The 24909-nt window shown below is 40.8% G+C and overlaps 3 protein-coding genes across 6 annotated transcripts in view; 2 read left to right on the forward strand and 1 right to left on the reverse strand.

Annotated features, from left to right (window-relative positions):
• The first annotated feature begins 256 nt into the window (after window positions 1-256).
• Window positions 257-14636, forward strand: LOC112319826 (calaxin-like). Its single transcript, XM_024577200.3, has 6 exons — window positions 257-1605; window positions 7409-7564; window positions 8584-8688; window positions 10638-10792; window positions 12980-13084; window positions 14586-14636. The coding sequence occupies exons 1-6, from the start codon at window positions 1554-1556 to the stop codon at window positions 14634-14636; spliced, it is 624 nt and encodes a 207-aa protein (XP_024432968.2). The 5' UTR covers window positions 257-1553.
• A 385-nt stretch (window positions 14637-15021) lies between these two features.
• On the reverse strand, window positions 15022-21975 carry RBM48 (RNA binding motif protein 48). 3 transcript variants are annotated; one of them, XM_024577286.3, is made up of 5 exons: window positions 21848-21975; window positions 21105-21295; window positions 19795-19940; window positions 17759-18327; window positions 15022-15342 (listed from the first exon to the last, which is right to left on the reverse strand). In XM_024577286.3, exons 1-5 carry the CDS (start codon window positions 21956-21958, stop codon window positions 15256-15258), a joined length of 1104 nt encoding a protein of 367 aa, XP_024433054.2. In that variant the 5' UTR covers window positions 21959-21975; the 3' UTR covers window positions 15022-15255. The 3 variants fall into 3 exon arrangements, with proteins under 3 accessions (XP_024433054.2, XP_045041204.2, XP_045041205.2); XM_045185269.2 differs by lacking the exon at window positions 21848-21975 and adding an exon at window positions 21639-21836; XM_045185270.2 differs by lacking the exons at window positions 19795-19940; window positions 21848-21975 and having other exon boundaries at window positions 21105-21238.
• A 301-nt stretch (window positions 21976-22276) lies between these two features.
• PEX1 (peroxisomal biogenesis factor 1) overlaps window positions 22277-24909 on the forward strand; it is a 48815-nt gene continuing 46182 nt past the window's right edge. For both annotated transcript variants that reach the window (XM_024577208.3, XM_045185266.2), the window contains exon 1: window positions 22277-22485. In XM_024577208.3, the coding sequence (XP_024432976.2) occupies window positions 22357-22485 (129 nt within the window). In that variant the 5' untranslated portion in view covers window positions 22277-22356. The remainder of the gene's footprint in view (window positions 22486-24909) is intronic.

Genomic DNA, 24909 nt, shown 5'->3' on the forward strand with positions numbered 1-24909 from the left:
ATTTTGTATCCAGAAGGAAGTTTCTAAGACTTGTTGGTGAAAATGCTAAAAGTTAAAGTTTATTTGTTGACCAGTTTTGCTGTGAACATAAAAGTGTACCTTTGTTGACTGGCCTGGTATGCAATGATTGTGTTCCACTAGAGGCAACTGCTTGTTTTGTAGACTGGGGAAGGAAGAGATTCGGCAAGAAAATTATACTCTTTCCAGACCACTGACTGTCTGGGAGTTAAAATTTTTCATTGTTTCTCTTACAATAACCTTAACATTCTCCTAATATAAGGTTTGGGAAGAAAACCTGACTGTGTTTTGATGTGTAAGTCAACATCTCTGACTTCCTCCCTCCCCCAGATCACCCCTTTTCAACACAGACATGTTATTTGGGTAATTATGCCAGGGTAACTGCCACAAAATTGATGAGTCTCTGGATTAAAAAAAGAAAATTTGAATTTATAGCAGTGCTACCTTTTGTTGTTTTGGATTTATTTGGTTGGCCTTAATATATTTAGGTGTTCTAAATTCCTAAGAGTGTCCTGAATTTATTTTATCAAGAATATGGGTTCATAGTCTATTTATTGGCCAGGCTGTGCTTTAAAGGCCCATTGCTCTGGAGAACAGTAGACGAACCTCAGAGAGACTGAGAACAATTACTCTTCAGACTTACGTGACAGGTTTCACTTTTTAAAAATTACCAGTTTTGAACTTAAAATATATAGAAAAGTCTTAAGAAAGCTTCTTGTTCCCCAGTTGTATTTGCCTTATTTTAACATTTTATATTTCATTAAAAATGTACTAAGAATTTAGTGCCCTAGATTCTAAAAATTATGTTAGTACATTATGTTTTTTGCTTTAGCACAGTGAAGACCAGCAGACACACCAGAAGCTACTTGTTCTCTAGTAGGATTCGACAATAGACAGGACTTAAAACAGTTGCTTTTTGGGCCACCTCTGGCATAGTTACATGTTTCCCTACTAGTTAGTCAGGTACAAGTTGGAGGAGTGAAAGGGGGGTTTAACATTTCTCTAGAGGCTCCCAGATTGAAGCCTCCACTTGTATATCATGAGAAGGTACTTGGTTTGAATTTTCAAATGAGGGTATAGCTTTTGGAGGAAATTATATAGCCCGGGAAATTATTTTATTTCAACTAAAAGATTAAGGCCTTTATAATCTTAGTTTTGTGCTCAAATGGGAGGGAAACATTTTCAACTGTAGAAGTTATGCTGAGGAAATACAAATGACAACAATTCAAGTACCACTTTAACTGGTATTTAGACCCAAAGAAAAGCAATGTTAGACTGCTGTGGTGTTTCAGTTCACGCTAACATTACTGAAGTCACCACGTCAGTACCGAGTGGTAACAGTCATCGTCGCATGTGTTTCCAGTGACTTGAGAGCCTTCTGTGTTGGGTTGCTGGAATGTTGCCATGGTGACACTCTGTCAGGTGTGGAATGTCCGGTGTGGAGTAGTGAGCTGTGCGATCATTGGGGCCCCAGGCGCCCAGGCTCGGAGCTAGGCTCTCTGAAGAGTCTGCAGTGTGTCGAAGCCGCAGTCACCATGAGCCAGCTGAGGAAACTGGTGGAGCCCATCAGTAAAATTGTCAAGGGCTGTAAGTACTGACCAGACATCCAGCACGGCCGGAGCATCTTTATCCAAACAGAAACTTAGTGGACATACTAGTTGAACATTAACAAGTGCTTTATAACTTTCAAAACGGAGTTCCTCTATTTTCTGTATAATACCTTGGTCACTGTAAAAAATAAGATAGCAAGTGAACAATTATCGCTGCCCTTAGGCTGAAAATAATTACCAGGTGTCCTAAAATACATTTGTGTATGTGGGAAGAGAAGCTTGAGAATTTACGTGACGTAAGTGCTAAAGGATTATCTGCCAACCAAGGACTGATTTTATTATAATCTGAAATTTAATAAGATTTCAAAGTACAAAGGTTCACTTTGACAGTTCCCTGAGTTCTCTGGCACAAAACCCATAGAAGCAGATCGCTGTGCTTCAGGGGGTTGGTAGAGATACGTAGCATGAGATACTATAGATGTTGAAATAGCATGGTGCTTTAAACATGGCAGGTGTTTTATTAAAACTAGCCTAGTGTAACAGATTTGGGGGGATTCCTTGCCCTGACCTTAAACAGTAATCTCATGAGTGTTTTTTTCTCCGCCATGACCACAAATCCTGACTTAGAATTCTGAGAATGTTTTCAGAATTTGAGGAAGTTCCTTTTACTTCAGCCACTTTCACAGCCTCATTATTGGGCACTTGCACGTCCTCTCGTGTGTCCTCCCTGGTTAGGGTAGGTCCCACCTCTCTTAAGAATCTCCCTGTGCCTGGTCGGGTCCCCAGTCAGGGCACATCAAGTGTTCTCTCCCTCTCTTTCTCCCTCCCTTCTCACCTCTTAAAAAAGAAAGAAGGAAGAAGAAAATGTGGCTTCCTGGGTACCACCCTAAGTATATTTAAACATCTCTGGAAGTGGCACCAGGCACCCAGATTGTTCTATGTATTGTAGACACTAAAATTTGAGGATTCCAGACCAGAATTATCTTTTCCAGGTGAAACTTAATCTTGTCAGCCTAATGTCAGTTACAGTTGATAGATTGGGAATGGACCCAGTCTTTCATGTCTATTGTTGTTTTGCCATAATTTTTACACTTAAATAGATGAACTCTTTTTTAACCTATGAAGAATTTGAAAACTTCTAATGACGTCATGTTGTTTGCTTCAGCTGATCATTTTGGCCTCTAGATGTTCCTGTCATCCAGCATATTCCTCAACCTGTCCCAGCTACAACAACTGCTTGATGGTTCCTTAGTGAGCATCTGCGAGCCTACATCATGCTCTGTGGGCTCTGCGTGGTACTGAATGGGTACTAACATCATAGTGATAAAAGATACTGTCACATGCCTGTTAAAATTGAAATACTTTGTGGACTGCATTTCTGTGATCCACTCCTATTGGGGGAGAAATAAGCTAAATGTAGCATGACTTGCCTTTGTGGATTCATGAGTCCTTACCGCGCGCCCCCGCCCCCCGCCCCCCCCCCCCACCCTCCCGGCCTGCCCAAGTGTTCATGATTTTTTCATGTAATTGTCTCTTCTGGCACTTAGCCCAGGACCACCTACAGGCCAGCTAGTCCGGTACTTGGCTTTCGCTTTATCTGTGAGGCATAACAATGGGTGTGCCTACACAGGCTCGTAGACATACTTATTTCCTGGCTGTGTCTACTGAGAGGGTTTAGAAATACTAACACCCCAGTAGCCACAGCACACTCAGTACTTAAACCTTGGCTTCAAAATAGCAATCTCCAGTTTAAAAAAACAAAAAGACAGGATTTCTTGACAAAGCTGAACAGAGCACAGAGGAGAAGCCTGCACTACTTTTTCTTTGACACTACTGCCACACTCACATCTGTCACTTATGTTCCCCACCTGTGGAGGTTTTTCCCTGCAAGCAATTCTCTGATACCAGCTAGGTGTCCCACACTTAATTCCAACACTACCTGGAGATAGAATGAAATCCCACAGGTTAAGAGGTCAGTCCTGCCTCCCCCATCTTCAGATGCCAATCACAAGTTCAGGTTGTTACCTGTGCCGCAGATTCTGACCAACTGTCCATGAATCTCAGGTTCCAACAACCCCTTCCTTGGGTTCAATTAACTTGCTAGAGGGGCTCACAGAACTTATGGAAACAGTTTACCTACTAGATGAGCAATTATGAAAAGATAATCAGGGACAGCCAGCTGGAAGAGATGCAAAGAACAGGGTATGTGGGGTGGATTGCAGAACGTCTATGCCCCCTCTAAGCACCTTTGTGTTCAGCAGCACAGGACATCCCCAAACCCTGCATGTTGGCGGTTTTCCTGGATCCTTCAGTGCACGCGATAGATCATCAATCATTTCTAGCTCCTCTCTGAAGGATGGTGGGTGGGGCTGAAAGTTCCAAGTTTTTAATTATGGCTTGGTCTTTCTCTGACCAGTAGCCACCAACAGTCCCCTCATGAGGACAAAAGACATTCCTGTCACCCAGGAAATTGAAATTGAGGATTTAGGAGCTTTGTTTGGAACTCGGGCCAAAGAAAAAAGATGCTCCTCGTGCTTGTGTCCCTTAGAAAATCACAAGGTTGCTTTCTGCCCTAGGAACTGGAGGCAGAAAGCAACACGTCTTTTTTTCTCGTTCTCTCTCAGGGATGATAGAAATGAGGCTGGCAGGTAGTGCCAGAAAGCAAGGAAGTGTGGAGGAGCCAGCCTGAAAACTCCCAATGCTGTCTCACAAAGCTGGAGCAATGTGAGAACGAAATAATGATATTGGTATAAATTCTATGTAACTCCATAGGGACATAACTAAATAAATGGAAAAGAGACATCTTTCTTACAAAGGAATTCTGTATAATGGTATAGACACCTCTTCCCAAGTAGTGGCACCTGACTCCCTTTTCTTTGAGAGACTGGCCTGTAAAGCAGATTGTGGAGAAGGAAAACAGTAATTACAGTGGCGAAACCCGTACTCTCTAGCGTAACCAAGTAATTGAGGCTACATATATGCCCCTGAAGTGTGGTGACAAGAATAACACCATCTCGTAGTCTTCCACAAAACACAAACGGTCTAATTATGAGAAAAATGTTAGAGAAAGCTAAATTAAGGAACATTCTTAAAATAAGGTCAAGGAAAACTGAACACTCAGAGTAGAGGCAACATGACAGCCAAGTGAACCCTGGGGTAAAAAAGAGCACCAGCGGAAAACCTGGCATGTGTAACTTAGCCGATGGTAATGTGCCAGAGTTAGCATATTACTTTGGCCAAATGCACCAGGGTTGTGTAAGATGTCACGGGAGAACTGAAGAGTTCACGGGAACTCATCACTGCATCCCTTGGAAATATAAAATTACTGTAAACTAAGTTGTTTCATAACATGGGTCAATCTCTGGCATCTCAACACCATTCTCACTACCCACGACTTCTCAAATATCACCCTTGTTCCTTCTCCACGTGTATAATAAGGTCTGTAGATATAACGAAACGCAAGCCACATGGATAAACTCAGAAAAAGTTACCCCCCCCCCCGAAGACTCTACAATCCTAGATCGCTTTGACTCAGAGCAGCTGAACCCTCACTTACTTCAGGGGCCCTTTTAATTCACACTAGTGTTGGTGCTAACATTTCCTCTCAGCTAGTAATTCTCCAGACTGAGCAGGACAAGTGTCTATTACTATGCACTCGATAGAGTGCGTCTACATCTGAGCGTCCTTTTCCTTCATATTCCACAAAAAAAATGGCTTTCCAAGTTTTTGTCCTCAGCAATTGCATCTCTTTATACCATGTAACCTTGAAAAGTCACATCCCCTGGTCTCCATTGTACACTTACTTGCTTGACCGGAAACTGGCACAAAAGTCCCCCTAGTTTCAAGGGAGGGAGACAGTCCTCACCTCTCCGAGGGTGAAATATCTATGTCACATCGTAAGAAGAGCATGTGGGGTGGGATAGATGGTTTCAGTGGTCTTTGGGAAAATAACCTGTCACATCTGGATTCACCATTCATAAGGTAGTTTCAAGAACATGCCCAAGTGATAATGCTTAAATGCAATATCCTGTTAAATTGCCAAAATTTTTCAGTAAGCTCCCCATTGCCTATAAGCAGTTCTGCCACCAGGCCAACACCAAACCATCTGCAGCTCTCAGAACATGCCTCCACGCGTTCAAGCGTTCTCCTCTGGCTAAAGCTCGTTCCTTTGGCTTGTCTTAGCTCGTGGCACCTCCTTGGGACCCTTCTTAATTACCACCTCTCTCCCCAGTTCCTCCCTTTGGGTCACCCCCAACCACCGTTGATCACAGTGCTTATACTACTTTATTGCACTTATTTCCTCCACCAAACTGTAACAATCTTGAGGGCAGGAACCATGGAGTAATCATTTCGTGGTTCATGGAAAACCCTTAATAAATGCTTATTTGATGGATAAGAAAGACCTTTTGTTTCATATATCAGGGCTAATGGCTACAGTGTGAAGCCTGAGGATCTGATTCAGTTCACAAAACAGTATTACTGGGTACCTTTGTAATTGCTTCTTATTTTGTCAGTCATTGTCCTAAGAATCAAGTTGTTTTGACCACAGTGGAAACCCTATTGTAAACTGCATTAATATGTGTTGTCATTACTTTCTATTGGGTAACCTGAAATCACCTCAAAGACAGCATCTAAAATAACCTTTTTTCCTCCCCATCTTCCCTACCCCCCCTCCCCACCCCCCAAAAAGCAAAAAAGTGGGGGAGGACAAGGAAGAGAAAAAGAAAGCTATTAACCGGCTTTCTCCCCTCTTTTGGTTCTATCAAGCTTTGATTCAGAGAATTAGGCTTTTAGAAACTTGAGGTCTCAGAGACCATCTGCACAGACAACACGTAATTTGGGTAGGTGAGGACTCCAGAGCATAAGGTGCTATACGACTTGTCTGTCGTCTCTCTCTCGGCTATTTAGTCTCTCAGAAATGGGAGTAGAACCCAAATGCTTAAGTCTAGTACCCCCAACCCACTAAGTCTAAGCCCTGAGTTCTCGGTCCTGATGGTCCATTAGAAACACCTGTGCACTTCTTAAATCTTCCATCAGTTTTCTAAGCCTGGAGTAAGATCCGGGTATATGAGTAGTAAAAAGTCTTGGTTTGAAAATCAGTCACCAGGTCCTACAGTATCTCAGGCTCCCTCCCCACTCTGACCTCATTTCCACCTCTCCAGCCCCATCACTGCAAGCCTAGCTTCTGTGCTTCAACACAGCTTATCACTTCCCAACTCTTAGGGCATGGAAGAGTCAACCTGGCTCTTGTTTAAAAGCTAATTCCTGGGCTCACTGTTAACAAATCTGAGGGAAGTCTAGGGCAAGGCCTGGGAATCTGCATGTTGAACAAGCAATGGCAAAGGGGTTGCTTCTCACACGGATGGTCCAAAGATGGACCATCCTCCATCTCGTGATGCACCACGAGAAACACTTCAGTAAGATAAATGTTAATCCTCTGGCCGTGTATTCAAGGCCCTCGACCATCAGGCCATTCTCTTCAATCTTATTTTTCACTTCTTTCCAGCTTGCTGGTTCCCCCCATTCTAACTCTTTCCTTTACGCATGTTGTTCCCTCTCCCTGGAATTTTCCTCTCTTCACAGACCCCCAACTCATTCCTTCCTATAAAAATCCTTCAAGGCCCAATTCAAAGCCCACTCCCATGAGAATGGCCCAACTCCTCTTTCTGAGTGAGACCCATTTTACCTGGGTAAGCTCTTAAGTAACAAGTCCATGTCATATTTTAAAAATCACTAGGGTATCTAGCATCATAGGAAAAATAGCTTTTTAGTAACATATTTTTAATTAGGTTGGAGAACTCAGTGATGAACTCATATGTATTTATATTTTCATTTCACAGTCAAAAAAAGTGAAGTAGAGTGTCTGATAATACTTTTTCAGCGCTTGGTGGGAAGAGCCAATGTGAGACTCGATAACACTGGACTAGACCGTAATGCCTTCCGAACGATCCTGTACAGCTTATTTGGAATGACTGACGAGAAGCTAATGAATAGGGGTAAGAAGGCACGAGAGACTGAAATGGGACAAGCTGAGAGAGTAAACATGTATATATGGCATACGTATCTATGTAGATTAATATATGGCAAGCATATGTTTAACTTTTACAAAGACTGAATTTTTTAATGCCAAACTAAAAAGACAATCCTAATAGTGCTGACATCGCAAGTCGGTAGTCGACTTTCTTGTCAGGACGGTTTTTAGTGTAAGCTCGCTGAGGATTTGTCTCATAGCTGTACCACTTGGAGAGATAACCAGTAATGGACTAAATAACAGGGCAGCATTGTTTTTCAAAGATAAGCATGTGGCTTTTAATCGCGATGTCTGTGGATTCATATGCTGTAGACATGTAAATTTTTAAATGACTTCCTCATAAAAATGAAAACTATCAGTCAATACAAAAATGATACTCATTATACTGAAAAAAATCAAAGATCATTTATTTATTGTAAAATAGGAAGTTATTTAATGTGATCCATTTTCAGTAACAGCTTTAGTGTTTAATTGGTAAGTTTTGACATATATAGGTACACGTTGAAACCATAACCGCAATCAAAATAATTAACATATCCATTGCTCCCAAGAGTTGATAACATTTTATTTTCTTTGAGATCAACTAAGATTTCATTGGTAATTTTAAAACAATGTATTATTTTAGTAATTTACCTTTAGGCATTGTACAAACTCTTTAGAACAGCTTTTTGCCACTTTTTTAGAATAAAAATAACCACATTGATTGGCTCCATCATTGGATTTCCTGGCTTATAGTAATTGTACAAAACATCACAAATGAAGTTTAAAATTGATCATGGAGGAGAATGGCTCTTTTCTTCCTATGAAAATCTGGGGGAAACACATAAGAGTAATTTTGACTCTTTCAAGAAAGATTGTGGCAAAACCCTTTTCCCCCCCTCAGTTTGGGAGGAAATTTTTGAAAATCTATTCTTAAATACATACATACTCTTGAATTATAAAATAGCTGTAAGTTACAATGTACTAATATGTTCTTTTTTTCAGTATTTTTTGCATTTGACAAAGACAATGATAACTGCATAAACATAAACGAGTGGGTTGCAGGATTATCGGTGTTTCTTCGAGGGACTTTTGAAGAAAAGCTGAAATGTAAGGATCCTATATGAGATTGCTGGCTTACTGATATATACTGCCAATTTTGTAGTTAGTGAATGTTTCAAGTTTTTTTTAAAACATAAAAGCAGTGTTCTCTATGGCAACCTTGCAAAAATAGTTCATGGTAGCTTTAAAAAATAAAAACCAGATGAAATGGGTGGCCTATTTCACAGGAGAGTCCCTAGTCCCAAGATCCCCAAACACTTCCTTCACTGGCTCTGTAATGCTCACCAGGATGGGTCTTTGGCTTATGCCCAGGCTAGTGACCAAAACTGAGGGCCAACTCTAATCAGCCTGCAAGGCAAAGGCTTCTGAGGCTGCCTCTGGGCTCGGCAGCAAATGGGCCTTGATGTGGGGCAGTGCGCAAGTCACATCAGGGCCATTGCTTGTCTTTTCATTAAAAAAATGTGGGAAGTAGACACAAAATGAGGTAAAGCACACGTTAAACCACCAGACACCGATGCTCCCCTTAGTGCTGATGAGTGTAAAGAGGGGAACACCTGAGGACAATGAAAGGCCAAAGGGAGGATTATAATGAGAACTTACAGAAAAGAAATCAAAGTCTCCTGGTTCACAATTTTGCCCAGAAATAAGTCTGGCCTCACCTCACCTTAACTTTGGAGTGATGTGTATTTCCTATGGTTTACACCTCTGGAGACAGAATTTGGGGTGAGAAACCCCAGAAAGAGAATGTTAAGCAATTTTAAATACCAGTTTTCAAGGAAACGTTGCTTAGCGTCAAATTGCTTAAGGCTGTGGTGTTCGGAGGAAGTGAGCAAAATTTTTATTCCTTCTTATTCTTCAACTTGGATTTGGATTTTGAATGTTCAAAAGAAGATCCCTAAACTAAACACATTTATACAGCAATAGCAACATTTAAAAAATCGTCACCTTTCTGGCATTTACACTTTATTGTTCTTAGTTTTGTTGTTTTCTTCAGTCTAATTTTTTACAGGATAACATTTAAATATAGTTGCCATTTAGCTTATTGCAACATTCCTATACAAAAGTCTCACTGAAAAGTGAAAAGCTAAGTTTCTTGGATGTAAATTCTTGTGGTAATTCTAATACCTGGTAAAAATGGTTATGATATCGAAAGTAGCCATACATGATTGAATAGCAACTCATTATCAAAAATTTTTTTTCCTCTAACCTCACTTCCATGAATATGGAATATGGTATATGAAATATGAAAAATATTTCATATATGTTTCAGGATATATCAGTTTGGGGGAAAATACCACTTCTAGTAAGCTTGTGTTGCAAACTCATGTGTACAACAAAAGACAAAGCCAATCTGATCACTCTGGAGTTTTATATGTGGTTCTGTTGCTTTTGCTAAAACATTTAACTGGATTACAAAAGCCACCAGAGCTCTTTCACTGCTGTATTCCCAGGACCTGAGCAAGTCACCTGGGGATGAATGAATGAGTTGTGGTAGCGCTTCCTTCGTGAGATGCAAGTCACTCCAGGGAGAGATGGAACGTGTTGGGTAGTGTAGACGGGGCGCCCCCAGGAGGGGACAGACTCACTTCCCAAAGATGCTGATGTTGTCAGTGACAGAGCAAAGTGTGTGCTTATTTTGTACTCTATGTGAGAAGAGAATTGATACTGAGATTTCATACACATATGTATACATGTATTGTATGATCAAAGATTTAAAAATATATATCCCCTTTATTGCAATTTCATAACATTTTATACCCTCTATTTCAAAATCCTGAAGTTATAAGTCTTTTCACATTCCAAGGGGTATTTAATCTTGTAGAAAGAAATATAATAAAGGGTGCTTTATTTTAAAATCTCTCACCATATAAGCCAGTAATTGTAGGTTGCATACAATTTTTTTAATTTTTTATTATATGTTGCAATAACTAAGGAGAAGATTAATGACATTTGAACTGTCCTCATCCAAGTCTTTAAACTTCTTATGTTTTGAAAAGTCTGTTTTGAAGTTTACTATTTGAATGGTGATGATGGCTACATTTCTCGAGAGGAAATATTTGACCTGTTGAGGAACAGTCTACACCAACTGTCATCCAAGGAAGAGACTGATGAAGGAGTAAAAGAGCTGGTAGACATAACACTGAAGAAAATGGTAAGAATGAAAAACTGTAATTCTTTGTATCCAATCAAGTGGATGTTGGATAAAGCTGACGATGCAGAGATTATTTCCCTCCGTAATAAATGTAACCTGTGTGAGGGCAGGAGGGTTTGTTCTCTGCCCTGTCTGTTACCTAGAACAGTGCCTGGCTGACAGTGGGTGCTCAGTAAATAGGTATGGAACTGCTGGGTGATTAGTCACCACGCCAAATTAATGTTAATTTTCTTAGTTTAAAATATTTTAATACGAGTAAAGTCTCATTAATTGCAGGGGGAGGCTCCGGGTTTAATTTGTATAACACTGGATGCTATTCCAGTCTGTCTTCATAACCTTAGCCTTCCAATTTGTCTAGACACTTAACTGTGGCAAAGTAACATAATAATAAAAACAGTTGTTCTCTATAGAGTGCTTACTATATGCCGGGCCCTTCATAGAACTTTAATATAGGAACTCATTTTATCCTCAAAACAACCCTATGAAGAACAGATTATCTCAGTTTTGCAGATGAGAAAGCTGAAGTGCCGGTAGGTTTAACACTAGAATACTGGGCGCAGAATTCATCTTTCAATGAAACCAATAATATTTATTATGGACATAGTAATTTCTCTCCTTTTTCTTACTATGACCCTAAACTGGATACCAGGGAAGATTGGGACCGTAAGGCAGCCAGAGCCCGGCTCACCCATTCCTCACTCTGGAGTTCAAGAAAGGACCATGATGTGGACAGCCGAGTCACACTCAGCTAACACAGACTCGAGCGCCCTCTTCCATTAGAAGTACTCTCAGCAGCCCCTGCTAGGGCTCAGTGTAGACTTCTTGAGAGACAGTGTATTCCCTCATGTCAAACCCACCCCTCCTTGTTGAAATGTTATGGAGTGTACCTTTTTCTGACAAATTATTCCAACCTTTCTCTCAGTTAGATTTTCAACAACCCTGATTTTCCTGATTTAGTTATGCTCAGAAGTGAAGAAAACCATCAAATCCCAATTCATTTAAGCAGTTAAAGGCATTCATAATTTACACACACGCTCCCCCATGACTTACTTGATTACCCATAGTCCCTGTCATGAATGCTCCCCGCCAGGCAGGCCTCTCTTCTTCCTGACTTCCTCTCGTGCTTACTGCTGTAACTCAGGTCGGGCTGTTCTGCATTCCCTCCCCAGACCTCTCCACCTGTCTGGATCCCAACCATCCTTGAAGGCCTTGCAGTGGTCTGCATGGCTCTAGTCCATCTGGAACCGTCACTGCTGTCACTCCCGGTGCCTGGCTCCTAAACTGGGCAGCTGCTCTTTTATCCTTTTCATTGAATACATAATGGCTTTTAAGTAAGAGATCCTTTGAGGAACAAGTTCTACTAAAAATCAAGCTTGAGCGTTTTTGCCCTATGGCACTTATTTTATCATGAAAATAGCAATATAATATTGGGCTTCTGGTGATTTTTTGTCTTATTTTTCTATTTAGAGTACAGGGCTACATTTAATATAACTCAGGTGTTCATCTGCTTGGGCTACTATTAAAAAAAATTACCATCCACAGGAATTTAATTTCTCACAACAGGAATTTATTTGTCGCAGTTCTGGGAAGTCCAAGGTCAAGGTGCCCGCTGATTCACTTCCCTGGTGAGGGCTCTCTTCCTGGGTTACAGGCAGCCACCTCCTCAGTATGTCCTGACATGGCAGAGAGGGGAGTTCTGGTCTCTTTCTCTACTTAAAAGAATACTAATTACATCATGAAAGCATCTAAAACTAATTACCTTGCAAAAACCCGACCTCTAAATATCACATTGGGGGTTAAAACATAAGAATTTGGGGATGCACATTCAGTCTGTTCTACCAGCAATGCTTATTCAATTAATAGGAATAGAGTAAGTGGCCTCCTTACTTTTTAAAACAATTTGTTGATTTGAGAGAAACATAGATTTGTTGTTCCATTTATTTACGCATTAATTGGTAGATTCTTGTGTGTGCCCTACCAGGGATCAAACCCACAACCTTGGTGTATTGGGACGATGCTCTAACCAACTGAGCCACCTGGCCAGGGCCCGTAAGTACTTTTTGACTGTAGGTAGTGCCTAAAGAATGTGAACCTAGTTTTATTTGGTGTAACCTTTCATTCTAGACATTTCTTTTCCATGCAAAATTAAAAACTGCTTATTTATCAAGAAATCATCTTCCTCTCCAGGATTATGACAACGATGGCAAGATATCTTTTGCAGACTTTGAAAAAGCAGTGAAGGAAGAGAGACTTCTGTTGGAGGTGTTTGGACAATGTTTACCGGAAGCAAAGGTACAGTGCCAACAGCCCAAATTGGTTGCGGGAACATATTAAAGATTCTGAAAATAACACTTACTAGACACTCACCTTTGTAGGGCTTCATCTCCCTGCTAAGTTTAGGCAACCATGAAGGGTTCAGCCCCATCCTAGTGTTTTGGCAACCAAAACAGTAGTGACGATTTAAGTAACTATATTCAACAGACATTTTTTTTAGCTTGCAACCTCAGCTATACTCAAGTCCTGATTTCCTGAATTTCCGAAGAAATTCAACACTTTTTTTTTAACTTGTAACTTCAGCTCTACTCATCCTGATTTCCTGTATGTTAGTATTTTTCCCAAAGAAAACCAGGGTGTGTTGAGCTTGCTTAAGGGACAGAACAGTGACTATAGAGTGGATGCAGCAAGAACTGCTAAGAGAAAACTTGACCTCTTTTAACCCAAATGTTGCCAATGAGAAAAAAATAAATTTAAAAAATTTTGGACACATAATTTAGTACTTTACATTTTGTGGCCATAAAGGTTTGTTTGAATTTGACCAAAGTTTTCTGAGCTTTAAGAGCCAGCCTAATAATTTATTTGACTCATTAACATTTCCTTTAATTCTACCTTTGATCAACCATGCTTTGCAAACATGATATATAGACATCTTTACTTTTTCTTTAAGGAAATTTTTCTCTGGTAACTTAGATTTTTGTGAATGAACTTGAATGATGTTAAACTATCCTTAGCCATCTCAGCTCTCTCAATTTGTCCCACTGTAGTTTATTCCCACATTAAAAAAAAAAAAAATCCTCACCAGAGGGTATTTATTGATTTGAAAGAGAGAGAAGAAAAATCGATTGGCTACCTTCTTACATGCTCCAACTGGGGATCAAACCTGTAACACAGGTTTGTGCCCTGATTGAGAATCGAACCCACCACCTTTTGGTGTATGGGATGACACTCCAGCCAACTGAGCTACGCAGCCAGGGCTATTCCCACATTTTAATTTTCTGGAAATGTTGGTAAAAAGCAATGTGTGAAAGGCAGACTTCTCATTTTATGAGACTGATGGGTGAAACACTATAGAATAATGGACTGGGTTGGAGTAACTAGTTAGGTCTGGGTGGACCAGCAGTCCTTCACTTGCTCTGACTGTAGCCAGTTTTCTAGAGCCTCGCTACTCAGTGTAGTCCGCACCAGCGCAATGACATCACCTAAGAACTTACGGGAAAAACAGAATCTCAGACCCCACCCGAAACCAGTTGAGTCAGAATCTTTTTTGGGTGACTTCTTCAGTTATTTTAAACAGTAAAAATATGGAAACAGCCTGGATATAACTGGATTTCCAGTATGTGGTCTACTAACAGGAAAAAAAAAATGCGTACTAAAGTACAGGTAGAAGTCTAGTATTTACAGATTCTAATTTGTTTCTGCCCTGGATCAAGTAAATTCTTCTTACAAGTTAAGTAAAGCATGTAAGCTTCTAATTTCAGTTTTGTTCTAATAGTTTACTGACTTTTTTACTTTACAGATTTGTCTTGATTTTGAAGCCCTGGCATTCAGACACCTAGACACATCCTGACTTCTAGTTTTTTAATGTAAATCACTCAATACTTGTATTAAAATAAAAAACAGATCCTGGTTGCCTATATTTATTTCCTTCAATTAATTCACATATAGTTACTGCAGTGTGAAAGGTAATGTTATAAGAAGAGTTTCTATAGTAAGTATGGATCAAAATAACATCTATAATAGGTAATGATAAGCTATTTTATTTTATTTATTTAAGTTAGCAAGCAGCGTTGGGCCTTGTAGCAAATACTGTGAATCAGGCACTCCCAACCCTCTTCTCTTGCTTCCTCAACCACAGGAGGTGGAAGCCTAAAACACTCACTATCCCAGACTCCTCAGTTAGGAACAGTCATGGGTCCAGTTCTAGCCAGTAAGATGCAAGCAAAGGCACTGAGTGGAGTTTCTGGAAAAGTTTTATTAAGGGAAGCAGTTGGCTGGCATGTATTTTGTCCATGATAAACTAATTTTAAAAGATGAAACTAAATTAGACAAGTAGCTTGAACAAAATTACAAAGAAGAATGCATTAAAAAAAAATACCAGTAGTCAAATCTCTTCAAGAATTAAAATGACAGACTAAAAATAAAAAATAAATTACTCCTTTAGAAAATACTAATTTGCTCTAGTAATCTTATATTCTTCTTCTTTGTTTTAATGGATGGCTTGTATGCAGTTCTTCCAACTTGTCCTCCGGAGGCTTTGGCACAGGTGAAGCCACCTAGTTTTAAAAAAAAGAGAACCAACAAATCTTAATTTTTATAGTATAAGAGTAAATTAACTATCAGAAGAGGTAGGATAGATATCCAGTAGTTCAATCCTTGCTATCATGTTTGAAGCAGAGCTAGCTCAAGTTCAAGGTTCAGCCTACAATGTAGGCACAGAGCAAAGTTTTCTGTCCAAAAATTGATGGAAGTAAAATTTCTAAAGAAACTTAATAGGGAAAAAGAATTGAGGGGAGAGAAGTAAACCTATGCTCTACTTTCCCATTCATTCATAGATCTGGAGCCAAGTGTTATTTTTGGATACAGATACATAGCCTGGTTGTGCATACCCTGAAAGAGTGATAATGTCTGATATATGTGGGGACGTGGATGACTGGGGGGAAGGGATGAAAAACTTGAAGAAATAATCAGAAATGGCCTTAATTTCTTAGGGAAAATGAAATCAAACATCATGAGAAAAAGAGTAGACAGTAAGTTAAACCAGAGTAAAACGGTCTTCACTTAAAATAAAAAATTATTAGAAACTGTGATAAATTATATGTAGTTCTCCTTTTTGTTGCTCTATTTTTTCTCTTTATTTCTTATTATACGAATATTTTCTCTTTATATACAAATATAATATTTATTATACAAATTATTTTAGAATTAAACACCAAGTAAAAGGACAGCATTTCTTCATAAATCAAATGTTTTAATTTTCCATGATTCTTTTGAAGCCTTGACAATATGTGGATAAAATTTTTAAAACAGTAGTAAACATAGTGAATACATGATTTGTTTATTTATTCATTCATTAACTATTAAGTGCCAATGTTATGTTAGGAGTTTGGGATCTATCAGACCAAAAAAAAAATCTCTGCTTTCATGAAAATTAAATTCTGGGAGATTGAAGACTGACAGTAAAAAAGAAGTAAGTTATATTATTACTAGAAAGTGATGAGCACTTCAGTTAAAAAAAGAGAAGGCATGGAGTTGGGGGTGTCAGGAGTGGCAGGGCGGGGGGATGTCGTTCTATTTCCATACATAGGCTTTGGACCTAACACATTTTTCTTGAAAATACAGTCAGGTCTGGCTAAGACAGCCTATGTATCTGTACCTATGCCTCAGTTCAGCTGCATGTGAAGGAAGGGCAGCAACACAAACTAAAAAATTTAAAAAGAGGCTTAGACATAGAAACTGTCTGTGTCCATGGATTTGTTTTTTAAATACTCATCCAAGGACATACTTTTCATTGCTTTTTTTTTTATTTTAGAGAGAGAGGAAGGGGGAGAGAAGCATGAATTGGTTGCCCCCTTATGTGCCAGACCAGAAATCACACATGCCCGTGCCTGGACCAGGGATAGAACTGCAACCTAGGTATGTGCCCTGACTGGGAATCAAACCCACCACCCCTTTGGCTACAGGACGGCACTTCAACCAACTGAGCCATGCCGGCCAGGGCTGCATGGATGGATTTTTATTATTATTAAAAAAACCCTATCCTTAATCAGATAATTTTCAGGTAAAAACATATACATAAAATTAATTAAGCTGCCTTAGCCCCCCCCCTTAATCACATTATAAAACATGTACAATTGTGTGAAAAGCACTTTCTGAACCTAAGAGAATGGTCTTTCTCCCTCAGTTTATGATTTCTAAGTCTTGCCCCCAAATAAGGTATTTCAAAAGAGAACTCAAACATTAACTTTCTTTTACTTGAGCTCAGAAATTGAAAAATGACTGTGTAAATAATATTAAAATTATTAAATAGAAAAATCTAGTCCTAATCTATTTAAGAAGTTTACATGTGAAATGCAAACCTTAAGGACTAATGTTTAGAAGCCTCACCTTCTGTGGTCACCTCCATCAAAAAAGCAAATAAGCATTTTGAATTTAATGTAATTTGAAATAACTCTGAATTTAAGGAAAATAAATTGTAATAATTTTACTTCAGTACAGTAGTTCTCTACTTTGGCTCGTATTAGAACTATGGGTGTGAGGCGCACTTTAAAAAAAAGGGAAGGGCCAGGGCTCTGCTCTCACAGATGGATCTTAGTGACTGAAACCACTGCTTATCTATTTTATAGCGGGGGGGATATAAAATATACAGGGTGGAGCAAAGGTAGGTTACAGTTGTTTATATGGAAAATAATACAATAGTTAATACTACAAGAATAAACTCAGTGTTTCGCGGCCTCAGGACTGTAAACCTACTTTTGCCCACTGTGTATTCTGTTTAATGTTTAAGACAAGGATTAATGGCATCAAGGCAGATGAATGTTAGTCAAATTCAGTTAATTTAACAGAAAATTCCAGGAAAACACATCAAAAAATTACAAATATTAATGGCAATGCTGTTGTTCTCATAAATAATTCTCCGTTTAGTGTTAGTCTATAACCAAATCATCTCACAGAAGTTTTAAGTGATCTTACCTCTTTAAGTTTATTCCGAATTAAGTTTGCTGTTGTATTCAATGAGTCATCATGCATATCCACTTTAGCTATGTCTGGGAGCAAAGGCCCAATCAGAACCTCATTACTGCTCCTGCTTGTTTCAAGAAAAGTTCCAAGTTTACGGTCATCTTCTCTTCGTCTTTTCCGCTCCTGTAGCTGTGTTGTCCTAGGCATAAATCTGTCCACTGCCTCTGAAGGAAGAACAGCCTTCTGAGCACCAGGGCAGGCCACCGGTTTTTGGAAAGTTTTCACCTGCACTGGCTGCAGAGAATTGTGGTGGTTGCAGTACCCCGCTGTTGCATCACGGTCTCTGCCATCCTGGGAGGAGTGTGACACTCTGTCCACGTACGCTCCTGATGAACACACACACTTTGAGGAGAAATAACATAAAGGTACTTCACAAGAATAAGGAAGACAAGGATCTGAGTTCCCAGCAGAAGTGTTCAAAGCAGCTTCACAAAATCCAGATTGCTTTGAATGGAAGTCTTGTCTGAAACCTTTCGTGTCTTTCTGCTCCATAACCAGTTTCTTCTTTGCCATGAAATGATCTTTGTATTACAATTTAAAAGGTGAGAGAAAGGGAAACAGAAATGGTTCATTTACATTCATCATTCAGAAAAGAGTTATTTTAAAAACAAACTTTAAAATGCTAACAAACGCTACCCTAAAATTTTTATTTCTTGAGCAGGTAGTATATTCATGTGGTTTAAACGCTTAAAAGGATAGTAGTGTCAACCTACATTCTTTCTTTGCTCCCCGTATGCCTGGTTTCCACCCCCATAAGTAATCGCTACTTTTATTTATCAGTCCAGTATGTCTTACTTTTCTTCCTTCCACCTACCTCTTTCTCCCCTGTAATACCAATTTCTCTGCACCCTGTCTTTTCTAGTTAACTGTAGATCTTGGGAGAGTTTTTCCATGTTGTTACATACAAAGCTGCTTTTTGTTTCTTTATAGTTTCAGGGTATTCTACTATATAAGTGTATATGCTGCTTAGTTTGTGCTAGTTTTTTTAAAGGGGGCAATATGGTGAGTCCGTATTTAGTAATTTCCTTTGCCACTCACACACACATACAAGTTTGCATTTGCTACTAATTCACATATCCCACAGGTTAAAATTCAGTGTCTACAAACGACCAGGGACTCTCAACAGCTCTCTCAACAAATTTTCAGGTAAGTTCTCCAAGAGTGTTCCCCCTTGTTTCTCTCTTCACCACTGCTACATGCCCACTCCCCAAACAGCCCTAACCTCACCATATTCAACAGCTGTAGGGACGCTGACTTTTTCTTTCAACCAAAAGGTGGAAGTCTGGTAACCAGACCTTCTAGCAGTACTCAAGATTTCAGGATGCACGCACTACCTTAATCCAGTCCTGGCTGCTCTGGTCCTGCAGTCCGCATCCCAGACCCCATGACTCCACTCCAGGGATCTGGAATGTGCGTGCAGGGGAACTCAGTTGGGCATATGGGGCATCTGGCGAGCTGCTGGCCAAAAGCGAAACTTTTCCACTTTTAGCAGTTTTACATTAGCAGCTGTTAACTGGTCTGCAGATCCCAATTGTTTCTCACTGACCTTGGATCAAAATTTTAATTCCTCGCAGGGGACCCAAGGCGTCTCACCATTCACTTCCCATCCACTTTTGTCATCTCACTGAAGCCCCTGTGTATGGCTATCTCATATAACACACAGTTCCTTAAGATTCACGATGCTCGCTTATTCCTCTGGGCCTTTAAACAAGTTATCTGGCCCACCTTCCCATTTCTTCTCCCTTTCTCAGTAATGTCTACTCATCCTTCAAAACTCAGCCACCTCTCTCACCCTATAGGAAGTCTTGCACGAACGAACATCTCTGTCTTTCCAGCCCAGATTAGGTTGGGTGCTATAAAGAACCCCATTACAGTTACTGAATATTGTTATCACTTATTTGCCTCTCTGCCCACTAGGCTGATAGCTCCATAATGCTATTCCTAGCAGAATTCCTGACATGTAGGTTTTAGTAACAGGCTTTCCATACCTTTATTTTTAGTAGCTCTTGCTATATAAGCCTTCCTCTCTTGTAGTTTTTTTCTAGTTTCTTCAACTGTTTCAAATTCTGGAGCATAGCACACATGTAGCAACCCACCGAAGAAACTCTGCTCATCCATCTTTCTCTTGGCTACCCTAAACAGAAACGCATGGTAGCGTGGTTTACGACTCTAGGTTTACTTGGGATGAAAGCCTGACTAGTATACAATGCACTGATCTAAAGAACAAGAGGACGGTATCATTTACCAAATACTTTATTAAACATCTATAACTAGTCCAGCATTGCTACAATAAATATTTAAGTACTTATCTGCCCAGGGGTAATAAGAAATACTTATTGAGATTTTACCACGTGCCAAGCATTATCCTAAGTGCTTCACTTGAATGAACACTTCACAACAACCCTATGACGAGAGTGAGGCCTGGGGAGATACATCACTTGGCCATGCTCACACTGGTTAGTGGAACTAGGATTCAAATCCAGATGTCAAACTCCAAGGCCTATTATACTAGGTGCTGTTGAAAATGCAAAAACTCTAGAAAATGTCCTCCTCTAATTATGAGGAGCTGGCAAGTTGGTTAGGGAAGTGAGATTACATGTAAGTGCAGCCTGAGAACGACATCTGACCCCATGAAGTAAGTGCTTTATGGCAGACTGCACGTGCTATTCATGACACAGAAAATATGAAGTGTTAATAGCTAGGGAAGGATGAGTCTTGGAACAAATTAGCAGGGGTCACATTAAAATAGATATGCCATTTCACATTATAGCCTTTTGGAGCAGACTTTATGTTATACGGAAGTCAGGAATACGTGGGGTCAATTCACACAGGTGCATAACAGTAAAAATCTCAATAGCTAAAGTTTGCTGCATTCTGAACAGGAGGTGCCATTCTAAGTCTTTTATGTAGATTACCTCATTTCATCCTCACACAAGCTCAAGAAGCTGGTCCTCTTACCCTACGGATTTTACAGAATAGGAAGAATAGGCTTAATAGCATTAAATAACTTGTCCAAGGTCATGATGTTAGTAAGCAGTGGAACTGGGAAACCTACTCCCAACCCAATTTTTAACCTACATGATGAAACTTAAGTATGGGAATGATGTGATGGAAAGTATTTTGGTATGGAAAGTATTTTGGTAAGGCTAACATTTAAAAAGACGGAGAAAGAAAAGAGTAACACAGGGCTGTGTTAGGTTGTTGGGTAATTCAGGTATAAATGGGGGAAACCCAGGGCCAAAATAATACCCTCCATGGGAATGGAGGCGGGTAAGACAGTACTTAACTTGCACATTACCTTGCACTTTGTAAATTCATAAATTTAATAAGATAAACTTCTGTGAAGTCTTCTGCTGGGTATTCATCTAGAGCATTATACTGTTCAATAGCACCATATAGAGCAAATCGCTCAACTAATTCCTTCATTGCTCCCACCGCAGGGACTCCTTGTATTAGTAAGTACCGAGATTCCAAATTAATAGTATATACCTAAAAGAAATGTAAACAAGGTAAATATATGTCATCAATAAGCCCGGACAAACTGCTTTATAAAAAAACGAAAAGCTTTGAAAACAAGAAATATTCTTCAACCAATCTGTGGAAAACAGAAAATAAAAAAATGTGCTCTTCTAATAAAGAATTAACAACACACGTGAATTCACCTAACTAAAGCATAAAATAGACTACCTTAAATTGACGTGTTTTCCAGAAGTTGGCGTATTTTCCAGTAACTTCTCAGTAAGTTACTGGAAAGAGTTAAATATTCATCGAGTGCTTACCACGTCGCAAGCAACACCGTAAACCCAGAAGATACAAAGATGAAAACAAAAACCTGTTTTCGTAGGGCTGACGTCCTCTTAGTTGACCAAAGGAGTCGTGAGAATCTTTGGTACCTGATTACCATGGTTCCTCATACCTATCTGCAACGAATAAAGGATCTGACAGCAGCCTTTCAAGGTTTTATTTACATAGGCTGGGCGCCTGGAGCTACAACTCACATAAAACCACCGAGGATAACAAATGAAACCAAAATCACTTTACCCTGACAGCACGAGGCCGTCGCCCCTCCCGATACTTGGCCCGTGTGTCGCAAACAGCCCTTTGAACGTGGTGGTCGAAGAAGCCGCCGAGCTCCCCACCACTCGACGCCATGTTGCCGGTTCTGGCCCTCGACAACATCCGCTGGGCTGCACTCCTGTTCACCCAATAAGATAGAGGGGTGGGTCAAGGCGCCCCCGGATTGGCTGGAGAATCGACAGCGTCGGCCATCGTTTCCTGCAGACAGAATTCTGTGGAGGAGGTGCTGCCCCCCAGCGGCGCGGCGGGGAGGCCCGGAGAGAAGAAGGCTTGCCTGCCCCTCCCGCTACGGGCCGCGAGAGGCGCCCGGGAGGGGGCGGGGCCGAAGGGGGCGGGGGCAATCCATGTCATCCAGCTCCGCGGGGCCGAAGGGGGCGGGGGCAATCGATGTCATCCAGCTCCGATGCCCTGGGCCTGCGGGCTTGGCCCGGGTCCGCTAGGGTGGGTGGCCGGGACGTCTGCGCTGGCCGACGATGTGGGGCAGCGAACGCCTGGTGGGTGCGGGGGAAAGTGGGGCGGTCGTAACTGTGGCCTTCACCAACGCTCGTGACTGCTTCCTCCGTTTGCCTCGGCGCCTCGCATCCCAGCTGCACCTGCTGCAGGTAACGCGCCGGCCCGGGACGGGGCTCCGAGCCCGGAGGCGGGACACCTGGTCGGTAGTCGAGTCGGGCGACAGAGGCTTTCCAGGGACGCGGCGGCCGCGAAGGCCTCTCCCGGCGTCCCGGAGCAGTGCGGAGGCCAGACTGAGGACCCCTCGAGGGGCAAGGCCGGTCGGGGGTCGTGTCTGCAGCCCCCATCACGTCTGGTACAGCCCGGGCCTTTGAGTGAACTGGCCTTATTCTAGGACCTTTCACTCGGTGAAATTGGGCTTTCAAACATACTTATAGTTTACTTTTTCATTCAAATATTACTTCGGGTTGGAAAACTCTTGAGAAGTCGTTTATTGTTGATGTTTGTACTTGTTTTTTTAAAAAACGTTTTCCCGCCAGCGATTTTCCAGATGTCTTCCGGCTGCAGTCCGGGCCTCCAGAGGGAAAGGAGACTTGGTTTGTTAGCGGAGACCCTGTACCTTAACAGGGAGGGACTGAGCGCCGTGTCCCCGGAGCCCAGGGACAGATTGATAAAATGAAGGTTCTTCCCTGCGTCCCTCCGAGGAGCGCCAATAGTGTGGAGTTAGGGTTATTTGAACCAGTGCTGTCAATTGCCGTTCTAGAGGTTGTGATGGTGATTCGTGGCTCTAGCCATTGGCAAAGATAGAGCATCCCAATTTTCACAATTAAAAACAGAGGCACCTGGCCTACGAGTTTGCGTGAACTATTGGGAACAAAAGGCTAGAATACAGGTGTACCTTATTGGTTCGGTTCCAGACCACTGCAATCTAGTGAGCATGTCAATAGAGCCAGTGGAGTGTCTTGCTTTTAATTTGTAAAAACGACCAACATATGTGAAGCGCAATAAAGCGAAGCTCAATACAAGGAGACATACCTGTATTTGAAATCCTCGAAAACCCTGAATGTGTGGTAGCCACCACTGCATAATCCACGCAGGAAATATGTAAGAGTTTGCAATCATTTCAAGTATCCCACCTTTCCACTTCAGCTACTTTTTGGTACATGTTTTTCTGGGTCAGCGATTTTATACCGGTGCGTCTTATCAATTTTTGAAACATGCAGTACATGACTATTTATTTAGACAGGTGTACTGAGCTCTTTTCCCTTAGATTGTCAAATTAAAAAATGAGAATGTGCCCTGGCTGGGTAGCTCAGTTGGTTAGAGAGTTGTTTCTGTGTACCAAGGCTGCAGGTTCAATCTCCAATCAGGGCACATACAGAAAGCAACCAATGAATGCATACATGAGCGGAAAAACAAATTGATCTCTCTCTCTCTCTTTCTTTTCCCCCTCCCTTCCTCTCTCCCCACCACTTCTCCCTCTTGAAAATCTAAAATCAATAAAAAAATAAATGTTTAAAGAATGACAACCAACACAACAATAGCCATCAGTTATGAATGAACAAAAATGTACCTATTTTTTTGTCAGATCAACAAATTTTTTTTTTGGTGTGTTTTAGGAAGTTTGGGCAAAAACAGGCAGTCAATCATTTGTTGATTAAAGTGGCAAAGGACAGAGTCCTTTCCAGTCTGTCCTTTTATTCTCTCCGAGTGCCCAGGGCTCTATGGTCCTAGTGAAAAACTTTCGACATAAAAATGAACTCAGAACATTAGTCTTCAAAGTTTACTGAATTCAGCTGAACATAGAGTATGACTTTAAGAGCTGGTTACTACATTTTGACCAAATGAATAATTGAAGTATTTATCCTTTTTAATAAAGTTGATTTTCCCCTTTAGCGCCAGAAGTGGCAGTGGGTTGTGCATACTTGGCCGTGTGCAGTTAGGGTTATTTGACCCAGTGCTGTCAATTGCCGTTCTAGAGGTTGTGATGGTGTTTCGTGGCTCTAGCCATTGGCAAAGATAGAGCATCCCATTTTTCACAATTAAAAACAGAGGCACGAGTTGGTGGAATTCTCCTTTTCGATGTTTCAGGGTATACTTTATATTTCCTTATTTGACAATTCTGGTTTTAAAAGTTACTTCGTATGAAATAGGGGAATTGATCGGGATTATATGTCACTGACTTGGATGAAACTCCACAGAAAGCATCTGGGGTTTCGGTCAGCTTGACTCTTGTTACCTGTCAGCCCCCACAGTAACAGCTGACGTAGCAACTGAGGACTTTTGGCTGCTTGTCTAGGGCTGTTTCTACTTGATCACACTGTGCTCAGTGGAAAGACTTCTGTCAACCAGAGCACTTGGACTGTCCTATGAAGAAATGTGAGAAAAATTATATGACTAAGTGATACACATGATTTGTTTTCTTTTTTAAAAGATTTTATTTGTTTATTTTTAGAGGGAGGGAAAAAGAGAGGGAGAGAAATAACTTGCTCACCCCCAACTGGGGCACCTGGCCTGTAAGCCTGGCATGTGCCCCAACTGGGAATTGAACCAGCAGCCCTTTGGTTTGCAGGCTG

This window comes from Desmodus rotundus, chromosome 6 (genome assembly GCF_022682495.2).
Source record: "Desmodus rotundus isolate HL8 chromosome 6, HLdesRot8A.1, whole genome shotgun sequence".
In the NCBI taxonomy this organism is placed as follows: Eukaryota; Metazoa; Chordata; class Mammalia; order Chiroptera; family Phyllostomidae; genus Desmodus; species Desmodus rotundus.

Excerpts from the sequence above, each read along its gene's own strand:
- LOC112319826 (XM_024577200.3), top strand. The coding sequence starts at position 1,554 with ATGAGCCAGCTGAGGAAACTGGTGGAGCCCATCAGTAAAATTGTCAAG. Across the intron at positions 1,606-7,408 it reads CAGTAAAATTGTCAAGGGCT|TCAAAAAAAGTGAAGTAGAG; the intron begins GTAAGTACTGAC and ends TTCATTTCACAG. Across the intron at positions 13,085-14,585 it reads AATGTTTACCGGAAGCAAAG|ATTTGTCTTGATTTTGAAGC; the intron begins GTACAGTGCCAA and ends TTTACTTTACAG.
- RBM48 (XM_024577286.3), bottom strand. The coding sequence starts at position 21,958 with ATGGCGTCGAGTGGTGGGGAGCTCGGCGGCTTCTTCGACCACCACGTT. Across the intron at positions 21,296-21,847 it reads GACGGCCTCGTGCTGTCAGG|GTATATACTATTAATTTGGA; the intron begins GTAAAGTGATTT and ends CATTTCTTTTAG. Across the intron at positions 19,941-21,104 it reads ATGAATTTACAAAGTGCAAG|GGTAGCCAAGAGAAAGATGG; the intron begins GTAATGTGCAAG and ends GTTTCTGTTTAG.